General features: G+C 35.6%; 1 protein-coding gene across 4 annotated transcripts in view; it reads right to left on the bottom strand.

Annotated features, from left to right (window-relative positions):
• KIAA0825 (uncharacterized protein KIAA0825 homolog) overlaps positions 1–21,164 on the bottom strand; it is a 382,383-nt gene that overhangs the window by 254,570 nt on the left and 106,649 nt on the right. For all 4 annotated transcript variants that reach the window (XM_038532321.1, XM_038532323.1, XM_038532322.1 and 1 more), the window contains 5 exons: positions 13,392–13,486; positions 9,655–9,879; positions 7,921–8,186; positions 6,116–6,266; positions 1,729–1,919 (listed from right to left, as the gene is read on the bottom strand). In XM_038532321.1, coding sequence (XP_038388249.1) covers positions 1,729–1,919; positions 6,116–6,266; positions 7,921–8,186; positions 9,655–9,879; positions 13,392–13,486 — 928 coding nt within the window. The remainder of the gene's footprint in view (positions 1–1,728; positions 1,920–6,115; positions 6,267–7,920; positions 8,187–9,654; positions 9,880–13,391; positions 13,487–21,164) is intronic.

The following is a 21,164-nucleotide window of genomic DNA, read 5'->3' as shown; positions in this document are numbered from 1 at the left end:
TGGTATATGACTGAATTGTACAAACCTCAGTAAATTTCCTCTTTTTTTTTCTTTTAAATTCAGTGTTGAAGAGATAGATGATGGAAATCATGAAGTGATAAGAAAACAAAGTTTGAAGATCTTTTAAAATGACACTTTGGCTTCAAATTTATTATATCTATATAAAATAAGTTTAGACATATACTAGTGACAAGTAACACATATTACATATATTACATAATATATATGGTTTTGGTCATCGGGCAGTTGGAGGCCACTAGAATACCAAAAACACCAATAATTACCTTTAAGAAGGTTTAACTGCAGTATTTGCATCCATTTGCTCTAATAGTTCAACAATTACAAATCCAAGATATATGTACACACACACACACACACATACACAGTCTGACTTTCACAGTAACAGTGGTTTAGTATTAACCATTCAAATAAAATTATTTACTTTACTTTTTATTTTTAAATTTTATTTATTTTATTTTTATTTTACTTTTTAAAAAGCTAGAATAACTCTAGCTTTTCATGGCATTTTTATGTAACCACCCAGAAAACAAAACCAAAAGTCTCCATAGTACAGTTAATTAAATAAACTACCCAGCAAATCTGATTTCACAAACATCTCATAATGACTTGCCACCTCATAGTCAAAAATGATTTAAGCTACATAGGAAAAGAATGAAGGTACCCTTTGCTCTCAGGAAAAAACTTTCCATCTATTCTTCTGAGTTCAATGATTGAAAAAAAATGCTTGGTCAGTAATTCAAAACAGTCTTTGCAAAAGACCATATTTATGAAACACTGTAGCAGGACCTAAATACCCTTCAAATGCAGCATGCTTTATAAGAACATGATCAGGAAATGATTCCTACTGCCAGAAAAAAAAAGAAAAAAGCCTCTGGTGTCTTTAGGTTCCTCCTATTATATATCTGAAAAAAACTTTTCATACCTAAAAGACAGATCTTAATCACATCAGTGAGAATATTTATAAAACAAAAAACCTTTCTTTGTATGGACCGTCATTGTCTCATAAGCACATTTTTGTAACGGTCATCGCCTACATGCCTCATAGACCTGGGCTATAGTTTAGTCCTTAATACCCAGTGACTGCTGCTCCTCATTTTCTGTGATTTCATATATATATATTTTAGTGTGATTTCATATTTTATTGAACTGATTTTTAGTAATATATAATGGAAAGAAAAGAAAAAATAAAGGAGAAAAAGAATTAGAATATATCAAGGAGAAAAATTATTAGTCAAAGGAGTTTTCTTATGAAGATTAACTACACTGTTTAAAGGCTTAATAATAAAAAGAAAAACTAAAATCCCCTGGTTGCCTAGAATTTCAAAGTCAGAATAACTGCCCCATCACAGCACTGCTGCTTTTTTCTCCATTTCATCCAATTCATTCTCAATCTCCCTCTTTTATCTTATTTAATAACCTTTGTATATAAATGACTTAGATTGTGATACATCTTGAATCATTTTTTGAGAAACAAGTGGGTTCTATATACAATTTTAAGAAGAAAAAAGAGCAAAGTTATCTTGATTCAAGTTCCACATTGCCACTTAAGTATCTCAGGAGAGTTGAATACGATTTCCTTTCAGATGTTAGAAACATGTTAAATACACAGAGTTATGTTATGTCTTGAGATTCAGAATTACATTCTGCTTTATACCAGTTGATGAAAAAGTTTTCTTGAAAAGCAATGGGTTTCACAACTTCAATTACCTGATCTGTGGAGTTCTCTTATAACTGGGATGGGCTCGAGCATATCTGGAGGCCAGCAGACCCAAAGATTTCTCCAGCACTTCTGTGAAAATCTCCTGGGCTAAGTTAGGGGGCAGAATGGTCCAGAGATCGTGATGAAGAGCACAGAAGAAATAATGCCACATCTGGAGGGAGAAGGAGCATCTTTCCCCCTGGCAAAACCACCACACATTAAACAATAGAATCACATCTTCCAAAATGTCAGTTTGCTTCCTATGAACATAATTAGTTCAGGCTGAAAGGAAATAGCTGGAAAGTCTGACACACTAGATGACCAAGAAAGATTTTTGACAAGATGTAAAACATCCTTATTGACAAAGGAACATATGTTTTATTTCAATTACTAGACCAGATATTCTAGTGCAAACCCAGACCACAAGCTTTTAACCTAGCATATCTTGATTTACCTACTCCTAGCCTGGAGTTTAAAATTTATTTTATGCAATCAGCTTTACAGTTGCCAAACGAGTCATGCTAGTTTAAGATAGTGGGCTGGTTCCTCTAAAATTAAATTTTAATAATGTAAATTGTTTAAGTAGGTATATTTTTCTGAGACTGTTACCATCCTTGAGGTCATTCTTATAAATGTCTGAGATTTCACATTATAATGAAATGACAGGAGTAAACATTAATTTACATACCACATACTTATCAACATGCATGAAACCAAGGGGATGGGGAACTATTAAAGACTATTACATTAGGCTATTTCATTCACGGAGTTTTAATAACCATGCTAGAAACAGATACTACAGTGGTCAGATTTTACAAGAGTCTGTAAAGCTTAGGCAGATGTTATCATTTCTTAGCATGTGTACGGTACTTCATACTTCCAAGGAGTCAGATCCTCCTTCCTTTCCACCCCTTATAGACCTCTTCTGTGGGTACCAAATTTTCCCTGACGAGAGAGGAAGACCCAGCATTGGCCTAGGCCAGTGGGACAGGCAGAAATGAGAAGGTAGCCTCAAGTGATTTACAAGCATTCATGAGTTACAGGCTCTCAGGGAGGTATGCTAGTAGCTTGACCTCATTTTCCTCTAACCAGATTAAAAAAAAACAAAACAAAAACCTACTTTAAATAGGAAGAGTAGAATGTGTTTTTCAAACATTACCCTGATTGTTACTATATCAAAAATTAAATGAGTAAAACTTCACATTTTATCTCTAAGCAAGCCTCCTAGACTTAAAATTCCTGCTTTGCCTGCTACTTATATTTCTCAAATATCACCCCCCCAAAAAAATCTGCTGTTCCTTTATACCAAAGGTTGATAGTTTCTCATGCAGATATGTCTATCAGTATTTTCCTTACATTCTATTCTTCTGATAATGTCTCTGATTATCTAAATTATTTGTAGTAATCGTGATAATATGTTTATTTGTAGCAATATATGTAGAAGTAGCAAAATTAGAGTTTCTTATACTTTCTTTGCTGTGTGCTGTATGATAAGGAATGCTTTTTAAAATTTCCTAAAGTAAGAAAGGAGTTTGAAAGCTTGATTTTGTCATACTTGTTGTGTTGTATGTTAATTTTATTTATTTATTTATTTGTTTGTTTATTTATTTATTTATTTATTTATTTATTTATTTATTTATTTATTGTGTGTGTTGTATGTTAATTAAAGCAAAATTGCCCCAGCTGATGTAATGATGAGTACAAATGATTTACACTAACTCTCTCCATGGCAATGGATGGGCGCTTTTAATGACACGGCCAACATTATTTCTCATTTTTCAAAATGAAAACCAATTTCCTTAATAGTTACCAATAAATGAGAAAATAAAAGTAACTTGGCATGCAGATTTCTTTCCCTGGAAGTGAAAAATAGTTATTTCAAGACTTTTTAAAATATAAACTTTGTGTTTACTTAGAAACACTCCAAATTGGTCATCGTTCTCACAATTCTCTTCAAAGTGTGTAGAACTGTAATGTATGTTAGGGTTTTCATTAAACTAAATGTGATTCATTTATTTTTCTGACCTGTTTCCCTATTTGTTGTCATTTCAAAAGTATTCTGCTAGTAAACATCTGTTATTTTTGTAGACCCACTATAATGTAAACAGATGTGAGCTTTTATTTAGATTATGTATCAGGAAACAAGCAGCTGGGCTTTATTATATAAGCCATTCAATATTATCTTTGAACAGACAATTCTTTATTCTTTGACTATTGGAAAACACAAGTTGCTAAAATTGAGCAGATGTCAACTATACTAAAAGCTTAATTTTAAACATGTAATCTGAACACCCACTGTGCCATCTGACCAGCACCTCATCGGAGAGATACTGAACTCTTTGGATCTCTCAAACTGACAGCTTAGAAAATGGAAATAATGTATCTAGGGCTCAAATGATATCACAAAACACGGGCAAATATTCCTTCCTATCTTGTAAATTCTTTCACTATTTCCTTACTACACTCTGCACATGGCGATAGGTTCCCCTGAGATCTCTATCCCACCCTTCGCCTCTGGGCAGGCAGATTTCATCTCCTTTCCACTCAAAACGGCCCTGCCAAAAACATACTAGTCCTGTCTCACAAATCAGTTGAAATAAATAGAGAGAGGAGAAGAAAAGGGTGTAGTAAACGGGATAAAACCATTGTCAAGCACTCCAGTTGTCAAAACAGTTTCAAATCTGTGCTATTTTTAGAAGTTTCTTATTTTTGGTAAACAGAATAGCAGTATCACTTTATTTTTCTGAGCATAAATAACAACCACTCACTCTGCAATTAAATTGTAACTACTGACCATGTAAGTATATGGAAGCTACAGTACCATGTAATCATAGGGTAACTATCTCGTTATTTCTGTCTTTGAAGCTAAAGCCTTGTCATAAGATCTAAGAGCTGCATGTTACATGGTAATTTGTTGTTGTTGTATTTTTTTTTTTTAATACTTGGAAACTTCAATAACAGATTCTCAATGCATCTACTTATTTATACTGTACAACTCTTCTGGCTCCCAATTTGCATAAGAGAAAATATAATACCCCTATGTTGGACATAGAGTGAAATGATACCTGTTCCTCAATGAAAACATCCTATAAAATTGCTCATTAGTACGCTGACATACTGAAATAGTTTGAAACAGGAGATGGATTCATTTTCAATCTCTCTGTTTACCTCAAGGCAAATAAGGAAGCTGTGATGCTGCCAAGAGAGGGGAAGACCAATACTTGCATTCTTATCTCAGGCTACCAGCTGCACCATACCACTTTCTCGTTCTCATTCTGCTCACTGCTGTTTGAAGTATGTCAGGTTTGGAAAACCCTATATGAATGCTCTTGCAGAAAGAAAAACTATCTGGGAAGGGCCTCTAAAGGAGAGATGAAATGGCCTTAGAGAAAGTGAAAAGTCCTTTAAAAGAGCTTCTTAGCTACTTCTCTCCGTTATGGCAACATTTATTATGATAATAACTCAGGCATAAATAGAGCCACAGGAACCTTCGGTGTCAGGGAGTTGACAAGAGTGACTCCACTGAATAAGCACTCCACTCTGTTTTTCCTAGTACTCCATAGCAATTCAGACAGTGGGGAAAAATAAAAAAAATAAAAAATCATAAGCTTCCATCCAGAGGAATAATTGGGAGAGCTAATGAAGTCGGGCTTGACTGATGAATTTTTTAAAAACTCTGATTATCTTTTATTAAGATATTATAAATGTTTCACCCTGCCCTGAAATCAACTTCAAGGAATTTCAAATATTGTGGCTTATGTATAATCAATGGGATTTAGGGGAAGGGAAACTAATGAAGCCTGATGATGAATAATTTTAATTGATCCTGGATTTGGTTGCATTGGGAATCATCAGGCTTTAATTCAGTAGAAATCTGGGATTTCAAAACATGGGCTAAATGAAAATAGGTAAGCTATAAATGATCAGATGGGTCTTAAAACACCCTCAGAAGAACATACTACGAGAAGGGAAAAAAATACATACAAAGAATAAAGTGGCTTAATAAAAGGCATTTATCCAAAACAGAAATATATAAGAAAAAAGTGCAAGACTACCTATAACTGGTCCCTTTGGAAAAAAATATAAAGTTGTAGTATTTTGGCATTATCTCTTTGACTTTTCATCGTATCCTGTTATATTCCAACTTATATAGCACATGCTGCAGCTCAAATTAAGTTATTTTTACTTGTAAGCAGAAGGAGAGTTCTGACGTGTAGTTATTTCAGGTTTTTAAAAAGTGTTTTTCCTGAGTACAAATTCAATATTTAAAAAATATTATCCTAACAGCCTTCGCGTGTTAGTAATGCCAAGCTCATGTTTCTAATTAGCCAGAAAGCAGGTAGGCAGTAAAACATATTTGTGTAAAAAGGAGGGATAGTAAACTTAACTTCACACCTCATAAAAAGCTTTGTAGCCATCCCAGTGGTGGCTCTCAGCATCCTGTAAAATGCTTGTAGCACAAACTCTGACGCAGTAGTCCGTAACCTGAAACTGTAGAGTGTTGATGAATTCCTGATATCGTTGGACAGGCACCAGGAATACGGGTCTGTTTAGAGGGAATGATCAAAGAGACAGAGATTTAAGGCCTGTGCAGTAGGCGGTAACAATCTCCAGTACTACAAATGGTTTTGATTATTAGATATCAATCATTCATTTCCTCCTAATGCTAAAGTCTGCATCCACATTCACTTACCGAAAAGAAAAAAAAAAAAAAAAGCCGGTCTTTGTTTTGCAAGTCCTTTGAAAAAGTACATCTGCTGTTCCACAAATATGCACTTCAACTTGAGACAAACTGCATTGTCAATACATCATTCAAAAATAAAAGTATTCTTTGTAAGCCTATTATTAGAGATCAGTGCATTATTTAGGCATTAGGGTATCGTTATTATAGAGAACAACATGCATTTGTCAGAACCAACTTTTATAAAGCTATCACACGTCCCATAAACACACTCCTTTTGTTTTAAAAATTGTAATTTTGTAGATGTCAATTATCTCATAAACTGTTTTAAAATATTCTACAGAAATACAGTGATTTCTGGCACATCTCGTTTATAAATTCAAGTATGATTCACCCTATCTGACTACTTACGGGAATTAAAGAAATATCATAGCTATAGTTTGCATCAAGCCAAATTTATTTTACTTTTATCTTTAGTTATTTACATTACACTTTCTTATGCTTTCTCTCATAACTGAAGAACTACAAATGCTGAGTAAGGAATACCAAAGAGGTTGTTGGACTCTTGCTGGACAGCCAACTCCATGTGTTCCTTTTGCAAGGGGCTGTGCTATCTCCTAGGGCATGAGGGAAGCCAGAAAGACCATGTGGTCATTTTTATTCTGTTTCTAGAAAATATACAGTCTTTTTAGACTACTAATACATGAGAATTAAGATTGCCAGATGCTCTCTGCTCAAATATTAAGGACAGCCTATTACTAAATGGATGTTTTGAAATACATTTACATTGGTCAAAAGAATAGAAAGAAAATGCATTTATTCTCTATATAAGTCCCAGCATCTTGTTTTATTTCTTTTTTTAAGATTTTATTTATTTATTCATGAGAGACATACAGAAAGAGGCAGAGACATAGGCAGAGGTAGAAGCAGGCTCCATGCAGAGAGCCCGATGCAGAACTCGATCCCAGGACCCTGGAACCATACCCTGAGCCAAAGGCAGATGCTCAACCACTGAGCCAGCCAAGTGCACTTTAACATCTTGTTTAGATGGAAAATGCATTTATTCTCTATGTGAGTCCTAACATCCTGTTTGCTTAGAAACAAAAGAGAGAAGTGTGTATTTTACAACTGTGTATACAATTAACAAAAACAAGTCTAGTTTTCCTTTCTTGGGTAGTCAGTGCAGTGTGCCTTACAAAATGGAGAGGGTTTGTTTGGTCAGATAGTAACAGCACGCAGAAAATAGTTGCTCCAGATCAGAATATGGAAAATGTATGGGTCTCTGAAGTATAGGCCTTTAGAAAGAATACCCGGTCTTTCTTACTAATCTATGTATCTGGTTTAACAGACCCCTTGCTCCACCTTTTTGACATTTTCAAATCAAGACAAATGACAATAATTCACCATGTTCATTATTATTTTCTCCTCGAATATTATCATCAAAATTTCACTCCTGTGATATCCAAAGATTACATGTTACTGTAAGCATGGCCATCAGTTTAATTTAAATGACACTCACTTCTTAGTATTTTCTTTCATCAAATTATCATACTGCGTAAAATGCTGGAAGACATACACCGCTGTGGAGAGCAATGTGTGTAAGTTTGTCAGGGGTGCTTTGGAAGGAAACTCCTTGACTCTCTCTTGCAGTCTCGCCAGGACAGCTGTTGCCACTTTACAACAGGCCTCCTCAAAGTTTGCTCTAATTTCCTGGAAAGAATCATCTCTGCATGCCAGAGCCAGTGGAAGCATTGTGTCAAGTTTTTCCATGATGTCAGAACAAAACTAGGGAGAAATAAATGTAGCACTGAGTTATTTGTACTCTGACAGCACCGTGTAATTTATGTACAGGGGAGCCAAATTCCTAAATAATGAATTTGGCATCAAACATAAATATAATGACACGACTTTATAATAATCAATTTCTATGTTATAGAAAGCTAAACATTTTATGTCAAATGAGGAAATGCGAAAAGGATGCTTCTCTCTATATAAACCTTCAAACCTTATGTTTACCAGACAGACATTATGAAAAACTCATGAAATAGCTTTACATGACAATACTTTATTTGTAGTTAATACAACTTAGAAAACGTGTATCCTTGATATTAATATGATTGCATTATTTTTTACTAATTTATTCTAATATTTTTGCTGTATTTTCATAAAGTATCTTTTTATTAATCACCACACATACATAAGGTATGTCGATTTAATTTAAATAATTTAGAAACATCAGAAACAGTATCACATGGCATCTTCTTATTGGTAAGGAGTCAGAACTTTCAGAAGTGATGTGCCTGGCTTTCCAGTAGTTATCATGAATCTACTCTTTCTTAATGGCAAAGGAAGTATGGTGGATGGGGAGGCAAAACTTGCCTGCATTCCCAATTTGCCAACAGTGGTCCCAGGGGAATGTTCTGGAACCTCAGGTGGCAGTAGCCAAATAAGGAGGCCATCTTGATGAATGCTCTTTTTAAAAAATTCTAATCACAGGTTACTGAACTCATTGTGGGCTTAACACTGAATAACTGTATTTATTTATTTGCATAATTACTTCCTATTTCCTCAATATGCTCTGTGACTCTCAAGGCACACATAAAGATGCAAGACGGAAGCTAACGAAATGGAATGTGCGTTAGTGTGTAAACAAAGATTTAAAAGTTGCCAGACACATAAAAGACAGTAACTCCTTCAAACTCCTACTAAAATTTTCCCAAAATCATTCAAAGGTACAGCCCAAATAAGCAGTTTCCTCAGCTCCCCATTAAGTCACAGAAGTTTCTGCATTAGGGGCCCCAAACTCATGGAGCAACAAGTTGGCAACAGGTTTCAGCCTTTTTTGTTGGCAGTATCCCAGGGACACCCGAGAATAAACCTGGTATTGGGTTAAATACCAAGTATTTGCCAAGAGACTACCATTTTTCTATAGGTTACCTTTGCAATGTCTTATACTGATTTTTAAAAAAGATTTATTTTATTTATTTGAGACAGAGAGAGAATGTGTGTGAATGCAAATGGGGGGCAGAGGGAGAGGGAGAGAATTTTCAAGCAGAGTCCCTGCTGAGCACAGAGCCTGATGTAGCAGAAGTCAATCCCACCACCTGTGAGATCATGCCCTGAGCCCAAACCAAGGGTCAGATGCTCAACCAACTGAGCCACTCAGGTGCCCCGCAATGTTTTATACTGAAAAAAAAAAAAAAAATCTCATTATGCCAGTCTGCAGTTTGAAAGGATTTCATTTGATACTTGCCTTTGCAATTTTCTTTGGTTGATCTTCCTCAGGAACATGAGTGTCTTGCCAAACTTGCTGGACATTCACAAGGTTCATAGCATAGGTTACAGCCAAAGACCTTTCATTCTGTTCCTGTTGGAGAATTTTTGTGGAAAAATCTTCAATTGCTGTTGTTATACAATGTGCCATGGGAAGAGACACTTCTTTAAATACACTTCGCCAAGCAAAATCTAGTAAAGTAGCCTGAAATATAAATTTATATGAAGTTATATTAATTTTAACCCAGCAACAAGTATTCCTATTGTTATAGATATAAAATTATTACTTTGTTTCAGCATCTGAATATAGGTATTCTTTGATAAATGGCAAAAGCCATTCTTACAACCTGAAAAATATTACCCAGTGAATAAAGCAATATACAAAAACATGTGTATTCTTTACACAGAGTAATATACTGGCATTTCATTTTAATTCATCAGTGGATTTAATCAAAAACTTTTTTCAAAAATTTAATCTCTTAAATATAGTTCAATAAAACTATCTTTATGAGAGTTAAAAGTTACAGTTACTATTTATCACATAAAGCAACCTTTAAATTCAATATATTTAATAAAGCCTAAATTAGATTTTTATAGTCTTTCTTATAGTTTATTGTTAACAAGTATTGCAACGCAAGACAGAGTTTAATATTCAACCTTTTATTTCTTTTTCACTCTCAGAAATCCAGACAAGCCAAAAAATAGCAACAAGAAATTTCTCAGGGAAATTATATCACAGTACCTTTCTAGAATTTTACTTCTTTAGAATTTTATTCAGTTTCTTCACCCACAAAGTGGTAAGCAACACAACTCTCATTCCAAAAAAGGAATTTAAATTATCTGCATTGCTCTGTGTTGGGGGAATGGGAGAGGTTGCAGTGAATGGAGGCTGGTGGTGTTTTTTGTCTTTTTTCTTGGGGTCTGGGCTCAATATAATTATGAATGTATACTATCCCTAAGTCCTCTAATATTCTCTTAAGTACTAAAAAATTGCAGGCAGTAGGTGAACCCAAGCTTAGCATTAAATTTTCCCTGCTTCAGTGTAATCTTATTTACTGTAATAATTCACCTACTCCAGCTTCAGAAGACTCTAGGCTCAATATGCCTGGCTGAATTATGTATTTTTCTGGATCCCAGTTTTTTGATTAGAAAAATAAAAGAGCTGATTTGGATTATTTCTATGATTTCCTTGGTCTAAAATTACTGATATTATGACCATTAGCTTAATTTTCTTACTTATACATCCCATTCAGCATTTATTTAGTGCTTTCTGTATATACTAAACAAAGTAATAAAGATAATACATCTTCCAGGGCTAAAATTCTATATGATTCCACAACGATAATCAATAATCAAATCTATAATCAAAATCTATAATCAAAAAAGTGGCTCTCATTTTCATTACATATATAATTATGTTGTAATTCAACTTTTATTTCTAAAGTATGTTTGGACCTTTAACATCATAGGGCCTGAAAACATATTTCTCATCTTATTTTTACATAAAATTAGTCGATAATTGAATCTACTCAGCTCGTAGAGTCTCCTTTACTATAAGTGAAACTTCAGAAGGGTCATGGGTATAGTTCCCTGCTCTAATAGTATTTCCTTGGGACCCACTTATGATAGAAATATAAAAAGGGAAAAAAAAAAAGAAATATAAAAAGGAACTTACCTCCAAAATTAAAAACAACAATAAAACTCTGCTTCTTGTTCTCCCCACCAGAGCATATCTGGTGGGGAGAACAAATCATTCATTCATCCATTCATTCATAAAATTATTCATTAATAAAATCATTCATCCTTTCATTCATTCAATCAAAGAAATGTGTTTTGGTGAAAATTGCCACAAATTGCCATGACTGCAGTGACAATTCCATATTTTGTGCAATGATGATGATTATCTTTACCCATGGTAATTTATATGTGATTACAGTATCTTGACCTATCTGAATTCTCTTTTCAAAATACAAAAAACCAGGGGTATTTGGGTGGCTCAGTTGGTTCAGCAGCTGCCATTGCCCAGGTCATGATCCCAGGGTCCTGGGATCAAGCCCACATCGGGCTCCTTGCTGGATGGTCAGCCTGCTTCTCCCTCTCCAATGCTTGTGCTCTCTTGCTCTTTCCCTCTCTCAAGTAAATAAATAGAAATCTTAAAAAAAAAATACAAAAAACACAGCACATTAGCAGCTTCTCTTAAAAAACAAAATAAAACTGGGATCCCTGGTGGTGCAGCGGTTTAGCGCCTGCCTTTGGCCCAGGGCACGATCCTGGAGACCCGGGATTGAATCCCACGTCGGGCTCTTGGTGCATGGAGCCTGCTTCTCCCTCTGCCTGTGTCTCTGCGCCCCTCTCTCTCTCTCTCTCTCTGTGTGACTATCATAAATAAATAAAAATTAAAAAAAATAAAACAAACAAACAAAACAAAACTGAAAACTACTACTCAAATCAACTCCTAGAAGTTAACAGTTAACTCCTAGAAGTAAACAGCTAGAAGGCTGTTTTCATGCAATACTATTTGCTTACTTCTATTTTCCCCATCTGATGTTTGGCTTCACACATATTCCGGTTAGAATAGAGAACACTTACTAGTTGATCGAAGAAGAAAGAGGAAATAGTGCGGCTTTCTGTTCTGTGAATACCTGTTGATTACCCTTCTCCCATTACCGAAAGCTAATTTCTTAATACCTACTTTGATTTTCAGTTAAAGCATAATATATAACTTTCCACTTTCCTTATAATTTCCCCTTCTTTCTAAATTGAAGCTCTGGGATTCCCTCCCCCCCACCCCCTTTTTAAATATTTACCTGTTATCTCAGTCAAGATCCATTCAGAAATCAGAAACCACACTAGGCATTTCAAAAAGAGGAATTTTAATGTAGGGTGTTTGTTACTAAAGTGATGGAGTTTTGAGGAGCCAAATGTGAGATAGAAGCAAGACAGGTATTAACACAGCAGGGAGCTACTTCTAAGGGCTGGAGGAACAAAGAAAAGGGACTGTATATGGGAGTGTAGTTCCTGGGGCCATCAGTCTAAGTTAAAGGGAAGGCAGACCCAACAGGTGAAACTGGAACCAGGAAAGGAAGGGACCATGCGCTGAGAGCAAGGTCTGTACAGTAGATGAAAGAGTCACAGCAACTACTAGAGATGGTTCCTAAAGAGAGAGGGGAAGAAATACTCTGGTTTCTCTCTATCCACCCTCCAGTCCTCCATTAATACCTTCTACTGGCCAAACCTTGCCAGAATCCAGAAAACAAGGAAGCCTGGAAGGCATAGTTCTCTAGAATACAAAACAGAGCAAGGGAGGAGTAGCAATGGATCTAGAACAAACAGGCCCAGACTGGGCACACTAAAGTGAGACCAGTTCAAACTATTCCTTCCTCTTTCCTTTCTAATTTCCAGCTTCTCACTTTCGACAGTTTTCATAGCCCAAATTCTCAAAGTGTAGACCATGAACTGGGATAAGATGAAGGTTTCTTCACTTCCAGCTCCCTACTTCTTCCATGGAACAGACAGTGCTAGAGAACAACTAACTTCAATTTTCGTCAAGACTTATAAGCTAATTCTCAACCAGGATTTTTTTTTTTTTTTTTTTTTTAGTGGCAAAGGACAAACCCCAAGACATTTTGACTCATAATGGATTCACAGACATATGATGCTATTATATACGAGTTAAAAAAAAAAAACAACACACTAGTTTTTTTTTTCTTCATTCACCTCTTTTACTGGTAGCAATTGCTCTGAAAGGACTCTGGTTTCATTTGTTCTAGGTTTCTCTATAATAACTTCTTGATTGGATGGATCTGAAATTCCTAGGCAAGAGAAAAGAAAACACATAAACATACATTAAGAAAAACAAATCATACCAAATGGAATTAATAGTCATGTTAAAATTATGAAGAAAAGCTCTATCCCTAGTACACACATACACACACACACACACACACACACACACATCAAGATGCAGAGAATATTGTCAACAAGATGTAGGATGATGTCACCATCACTATTACCATACCTATAGGATCAACCTATATAGAGCCCCCTTCCATACATACAACTAAATGAAATTTATAAACATATTTGATATACATGCATATACAATCTGTAAAATGTAGATCCCTCTGTCATTAATTCATTTTCATGTTGATAACATAGGGTAAAAGTACAAAGTAAATTAATTTCCTTGTTCATTTAAAAATTTAATTTCTGGGGCAGCCCGGGTGGCTCAGCGGTTTAGTGCTGCCTTCAGTCCAGGGCTTGATCCTGGAGACCTGGGATCGAGTCCCACATCAGGCTCCCTGCATGGAGTAGGCTTCTCCCTCTGCCTGTGTCTCTACCTCTCTCTCTGTGTGTCTCTCATGAATAAATAAATAAAACCTTTAAAAAAATTTAAATTCTGAATTTAAGGATGGTTCATTTAAGAGATGGTGGTATTCATTAACACATAAATATTTCTTTTCTTAAAATGAAGAACAAAATTACATGGGTTAATATCAGCACATCAGGAAAAATTACACTAATAATAAGTATATCAATAATCCATTGGCAAAACACAAACACTGGGATAAGAAATAATCTTTAGCTCTTAAAATGGAAATATTTTCTCACCTTTCGTCTTTTAGAATTAAGGAAGTCTTTTTCAGGGGAAAAAAAAAACCACAGCTACAAAAACCTAATAAAAAAATATGCCAAAAAGAAGTCTTTCCAGGGACGCCTGGGTGGCTCAGCCGATGAGCGTCTGCCTTCAGTTCAGGGTGTGATCCCAGGATCCGGGATCGAGTCCCACAGCGGGCTCCTCTCCTGGAGCCTGCTTCTCCCTCTGCCTATGTCTCTGCCTCTCTCTCTCTCTCTCTCATGAATAAATAAATAAAATCTTATTTAAAAAAGAAGAGATCTTTCCACTTTTCCAGTAAGGTTCTATTAATTATAGTTTAATTTGAAATGAATAAGTTAGCATTTCTTTTGTTTTTGCTTAGACTTGATATATGATGATGAATTATAAACTCTGATGCATTTTTAAATTTTTTTTTTTTTTTTTTTTTTTTTTTTTTATGATAGTCACAGAGAGAGAGAGAGGCGCAGAGACACAGGCAGAGGGAGAAGCAGGCTCCATGCACCGGGAGCCCGACGTGGGATTCGATCCCGGGCCTCCAGGATCGCGCCCTGGGCCAAAGGCAGGCGCCAAACCGCTGCGCCACCCAGGGATCCCCATTTTTAAATTTTTATTTATTTATTTTTAAAGATTTTATTTATTTATGCATGAGAAACACAGAGAGAGAGAGGCAGAGACATAGGCAGAGGGAGAAGCAGGCTCCACACAGGGAGCCTGATGTGGGACTTGATCCTGGGACTCCGGGATCATGCCCTGAGCCAAAGACAGACATTCAACCGCTGAGCCACCCAGGTGTCCCTGATGCATTTTTAAAAAATTTAACGTCTTAAGAATTGGCTTCTGTTTGTGTCCTGAGCAAATAAATTTCAAAATCTTACTGATTCTTATCAGTAGAACTTGTTACTGATATAATCATCTGGAAGATGTGTGGGTTTTTGTTTTTTGTTTTTTCTAAATATGGTTCTATGAGCATAATCATGAGTGATTGCTCAGTAGTACAATTTTAAAAATATTCTCTAGACAGGTAAGTATGGAAATTTTAATAGAGTTTATATATTGTGAGGAAAAGTTTTTCTCAACTCCAGTGTTACTTAATCATTTTGGATTTGTTAACACTCCTGAGAACTTGATTAAAGTGTTAGACTACTCCATCCCAAATGCTCAAGATGATTGCATGATAGGTGTGCACACATACATACACCCTCACACGCTACTGGGGATTCCTAGGCCTTCTTGTACCGAGCATTCATGAGCCCCAAGGGCCAATGGACTGTAGTTTAGGGATCCTGCTTCATTTCTCAATATTCACCACAACATAGAGAGGGCTTTAGATCAGTGTTATACCATTAACCTAAAATGGCTTCTCTATGGCTTGCACTTCACTATGTCTTTTTAAAAAAATTTTTTTAAATTTTTAAAAAAAATGATACTATAAATAATTAATTCTTTTTTAAGATTTTATTTATTCATTCATGAGAGACAGAGAGAGAGAGAGAAAGAGAGAGAGGCAGAGACACAGGCAGAGGGAGAAGCAGGCTCCATGCAGGGAGCCTGATGTGGGACTCGATCCCGGAACTCCAGGATCATGCCCTGGGCCGCAGGCAGGCACCAAACTGCTGAGCCACCCAGGGATCCCAGGGATCCTTCTAAATAATTAATTTTAATACTGAAATAAAATCCAGATTAATGAAAGACTTTTAAATAGGGACACCTATTAAGATCCGGAATCGAGTCCCACATTGGGGTTCCCTGCATGGAGCCTGCTTCTCCCTTTACCCATGTCTCTGCCTCTCTCTCTCTGTGTCTCATGAATAAATAAAATCTTTAAAAAAAAGAAAGGTTTTTAAATTTTTTTTAATTTTTATTTATTTATGATACACCGAGAGATAGAGAGAGAGAGAGAGAGAGAGAGTTTCCATATACTCCCTCTCTCTCTGCTGAATCAGTTCCCCTGTTGTTAACATCTTACATTGGTAAGGGCTGTGTGTGTGTGTGTGTGTGTATTTAAAGTAGGTTCTATGTCCGGCATGAAGCCCACTGTGGGGCTTGAACTCATGACTCTGACTGAGATCAAGACTAAGCTGATATCAAGAGTCAGACACTTAACAACAGAGCCACCCAGATGCCCTAGGGTGACATGTTTTTTACATATGAGAAACTAATATTGATTATATTTAACAAAAGCTCATAGTTTACATTAGGATTCATTCTATTTTTTTTTATTAAGTTTCTATTTTAATTCCAGTATAGTTAATATACAGTGTTATATTAGTTTCAGGTGTATAAATATAGCAACCCAACAATTCCATACATCATTCAGCACTCATCAGAACAAATGCCCCTTTTTTAAAAAATATTTTATTTATTTATTCATTAAGACACACAGAGAGAGAGAGACACACAGACACAGGCAGAGGAAGAAGCAGGGCCCATGAAGGGAGCCTGATGTGGGATTCGATCCTGAGTCTCCAGGATCACACCCTGGGCTGAAGGAGGTGCTAAACTGCTGAGCCACCCGGGCTGCCCCAAATGCCCTCCTTGATCCCCATCACCTCTTTCACCCATTCTCCCTTGCCCCACCTCCCCCTGGTAACCATCAATTTGTTCTCTAATAGTTAAGAGTCTGTTTCTTGGTTTGTCTCTTTCTTTTTCTTTTGCTTGTTTAAATTCCACATCAATAAAATCATATGGTATTGGTCTTTCTCTCACTGACTTACTTCAGTTGACCTTATACTCTAGCTCCAACCATGTCATTGCAAGTGGAAAGACTTCATTCTTTTTTATGGCTGAATAATATTCCATCATATATCTCACACCTTCATTATCCATTCATTAATCAGTGGACACTTGGGCTGTTTCCATAATTTGGCTATTGTAGATAAACATAGGGCTGAATTAATGTTTTTTTGTTTTTTTTGTTTTTTTGTTTTTTGTATTTTTTGGGTAAATCCTCAATAGTGTGATTACTGGATCATATGTTAATTCTATTTTTAACTTTTCGAGAAACCTGCATACTATCTTCCACAGTGGCTGCACCGGTTTGCATTCCCAACAATGGTGCACAAGGCTTCCTTTTTCTCCACATCCTCACCAATGCTTGCTGTTTCTTGTGTTGTTGATTTTAGCTGTTCTGACAGGTGTGAGATGATATCTCATTACAGCTTTGATTTGCATTTCTCTGATGATGAGTGATGTTGAGCATCTTTCCATGTGTTTGTTGGCCATCCGGATGTCTTCTGTGGAGAAATGTCTGTTAATGTCTTGTGTCCATTTTTTAATTGGATTATTTGGTTTTGGGGTGTTGAGTTTGAGAAGTTCTTTATATTTTGGATACTCTTTATTTGATATGCTATTTGTAAATATCTTCTCCTATTCTTTAGGTTGCCTTTTAGTTTTGTTGATTGTTTCCTTCACTGTGCATAAGTTTTAATTTTGATGTAGTCCCAATAGTTTATTTTTGCTTTTATTTCCCTTGCCTCAGGAAGACAGATCTAGAAAGATATTGCTAGAGCTGACATCAGAGAAATTATTGCCTATCCTCTCTTCTAGAATTTTTATGGTTTCAGGTCTCACATTTAGATCTTTAATTCATTTTGAAATTAAGGATTCATTCTTTGTGTTATTCATTCTATGGGTTTCACCTAGTGCATAATGCTATGTATCTACCATTACTGTAACATATGGAATGATTTCACTGCTCTAGAAATCTCCTGTGCTCCATCTATTCACCTCTTTCCCCCTTTTCCCTTCCCTTGGCAACTATTGGTCATTTTTATTGTCTGTATACTTTTGCTTTTTCCAGAATGTCATTTAATTGGAATTATACAATATAGATAGTCTTTTTAGATTGGCCTCTTTCATCTAGCAGTGTGAATGTAATATTCCTCCATGTATTTTTGTGGCTTGATACCTGATTTATTTTTATCACTGAATAATATTTCATTGTCTGGATGCACCATAATTTAACTGTTCACCGCTGAAGGACATCTTGGTTGCTTCCAAGTTTTTTCAGCAATTATGAATAAAGCTCCTATAAACATTAATGTGTTGGTTTTTATATGAACATAAGTTTTCAACTCATTTGTGTAAATATCTGGGAGTGTGATTACTAGATCATATACAACAGTGTTTAGCTTGTAGGATACAATGAAATCATTTTCTAAAGAGGCTATACTATTTTACATTCCTATCAGTAATGAGTGAGAGTTCCTGTTGCTTCACATCCTTGTAAGAATTTAGTGTTGTTAGTGTTTCAGATTTTAGCCATTATAACAAGTGTGTAGTGATATCTCTTTGTTTTGCTTTGCATTCCTCTGATGACACATGACATTGAGCATCTTTTCATATGCTTATTTGCCATCTGTATATCTTCTTTGGTAAGGACTCTGTTTAGATCTTTTGTTCATTTTTAATTGAGTTTTTGTTGTTGTTTTCTTGTTGAATTTTAAGTGTTCTTTGCATATTTTGGATATAAGCCCTTTATCAGATATGTGTTTTGCAAATATTTTTCTGTCTATGGCTTGTCTTTTCATTTTCTTAACTACTATACGTTTTCACTTGGCAATTTCACTTTAGAAATTTACTGTCCAGATATGCATGTGCACATTTAAGACAAAGTTCAAGGAAATTTGCTGTATCATAATTTGTGGTAGCAAATATAGAGAAAAACAGAACCCTAAATGCTCATCAATGAGTAACTGGTTAATTACAGTACACATATCATTGGAGAGTTACTCACCTATTTGAAAGAATGAAGTCTTTCTATATAACTGTTAATAAAAAAGAAGCTCTGCATAGTATGACAAGATTTCATGTTATTTTAACTTGGGGATATATACAAAATAGTTGTCTCTGGAAAGGAAAACTAGAAAACTAGAGTGGAAAAAGACTTAATTTTCACAATATATTCTTTTGTCTTATTAAAAGTCTTACTTTAATGTATCAACTACTATTCAAAACAAATTTTAAAGAAGGAAGTAATAAAGATCAAATAGTTAATGACATTATAGGACCACGTTTAGATTCTTAATGTCACTTTACTTTTCTACAGAGAACTCATAAAACTAGCTAATGTAAAAAGATATTTGGGGCACCTGGGTGGCTCAGTCAGTTAAGTGTCTGCCTTCAGCTCAGGTCATGATCTCAGGGTCCTGGGATCGAGCCCCACATCAAGCTCCCTGCTCAGTGAGGAGTCTGCTTCTCTCTCTCTGACCCTTCTCCCTGCTTGTGCTCTCTCTCTCTCTCTCTCTCTCTGGGTGTCTCAAATAAATAAATAAAATCTTAAAAAAAAAAGATATTTAACTCTAGAAAAATAACACTAGTTCAAGGTACAAGCTCTGCAGATTTATTTCTGGAAATAACTATCTGCCATTATGCAGCTATAGTTTGAGACTTATAAAAAAAAGTTAATTATCTTATATTTATCATTTCACTTCCAAATACATTATGCTTATTCACTCAAAGTAGCATGCTTTGATGTTATGCGAACCATTTGTCTATTTTCAAGATGAATAAGAAAAAAAGATAAGCTTCTCAAGACTTCTTTTGCCGGCAAGCAATTCCATATAATATTGAAAATGAATTATCAAGCAGTTATGATAACTTTTAGAATACAATCTTTCCCCAGAAAGTTAAAAAAAAATTGAAAACATAATCCTATGTAAAGAGCAAAAGGGATCATTTTAAGGTAGTAAGATTGATTCTAGACTAATAAATACCTTGTGGTTTTAATGAATTAAGGCATTTTTGTGTTTGTTTAGAACTCAAAATGGTCAATATCAAAATTTGGCATTGTCAAACTTTACGAGCTCTGTGAACGTGTGATAAATTATTTTATCTAAATATATATTGAAAACTCTATATACTTTGCATTCCCTAGAGAAGTAGCTCATTTTTGGCTCATCACTATAAAACATACTTATTTGTATGCAGTCAACACTGGTTTCCTTAAGAGTATGCCCAGATTAAGGACCTCAGTAGAGTGCAGAGGGTCACAGGAATGCCAGCTGCTAAATAGTCTCCCCCTAAAGAGTTCACTGTGGTTCATTTTACATTTCTGGTTAGTTTCCACACTGTCGCTTTCTTTCATAGAGAGTAGAGGTTGGCAGTACTTCCCTGTGACATCCACTTTCACACCCAAATTGGTCTTCATAGGCTCCCATTGTGTGCACTACAAAGCAACTTGCCTTGTTGGCAGCTCTAAGTGGGAACTACAAGTCTTTCTTTTCTTCACTGTTCTTTTCTGGCTCACAAGCAACCTCCCACCAAAAGCTGAATCTGTGGAAGAGACTACATCCAAGAGATAATACTATGAAAAAGTATGAAGAGAAGCCCAGGTGGCCACCTTGCAAATTTCCAATGTGGAAGCCTTCGACCTCTCTGCCCAAGAAACAGCTAAAGTCCTAGTGTAATGAGCTTTACAAACCCTAGGAGCCTCTTTACCTTAACTACATACGCCTCCCTAATACAATCCCTTAACCATCTAGCTAAGGAACTCTTAGAAGCCATTTGACCCCTCTTAAGACCCCCTAAGAGTACAAACAATCTTTCAGAAGATCTGAAATCTTTGATTCTTCTGAGACAAACCCTAAGTGTTCTTCTTACATCCAATTGAAGCAGCCATTGCTCTTTGTCATTGCTGGGGCTAAAGAAAAATGAGGGCCAAGAAACCTCCTGGTTTAGATAAATCTCAGATGCCACCTTTGGAAAATTTGAGGAATTGCCCAAAGAACAACTTTATTCCAAAGGAGCATTAGAAGTGCCCCATAAATCAAATCTGAGCCCACTCCAGAAGATATGATCACCTAAAAGAAATACCGTAAGGTACCATTATAGTCAAATAATGTCCTATCATTTGCTGAAATGACCAAAATAGA

The sequence above is a fragment of the Canis lupus genome, chromosome 3, assembly GCF_011100685.1.
Source record: "Canis lupus familiaris isolate Mischka breed German Shepherd chromosome 3, alternate assembly UU_Cfam_GSD_1.0, whole genome shotgun sequence".
In the NCBI taxonomy this organism is placed as follows: domain Eukaryota; kingdom Metazoa; phylum Chordata; class Mammalia; order Carnivora; family Canidae; genus Canis; species Canis lupus.
Note: the sequence above shows the minus strand (reverse complement) of the source record. Positions and strands in the feature narration are given on the sequence as shown.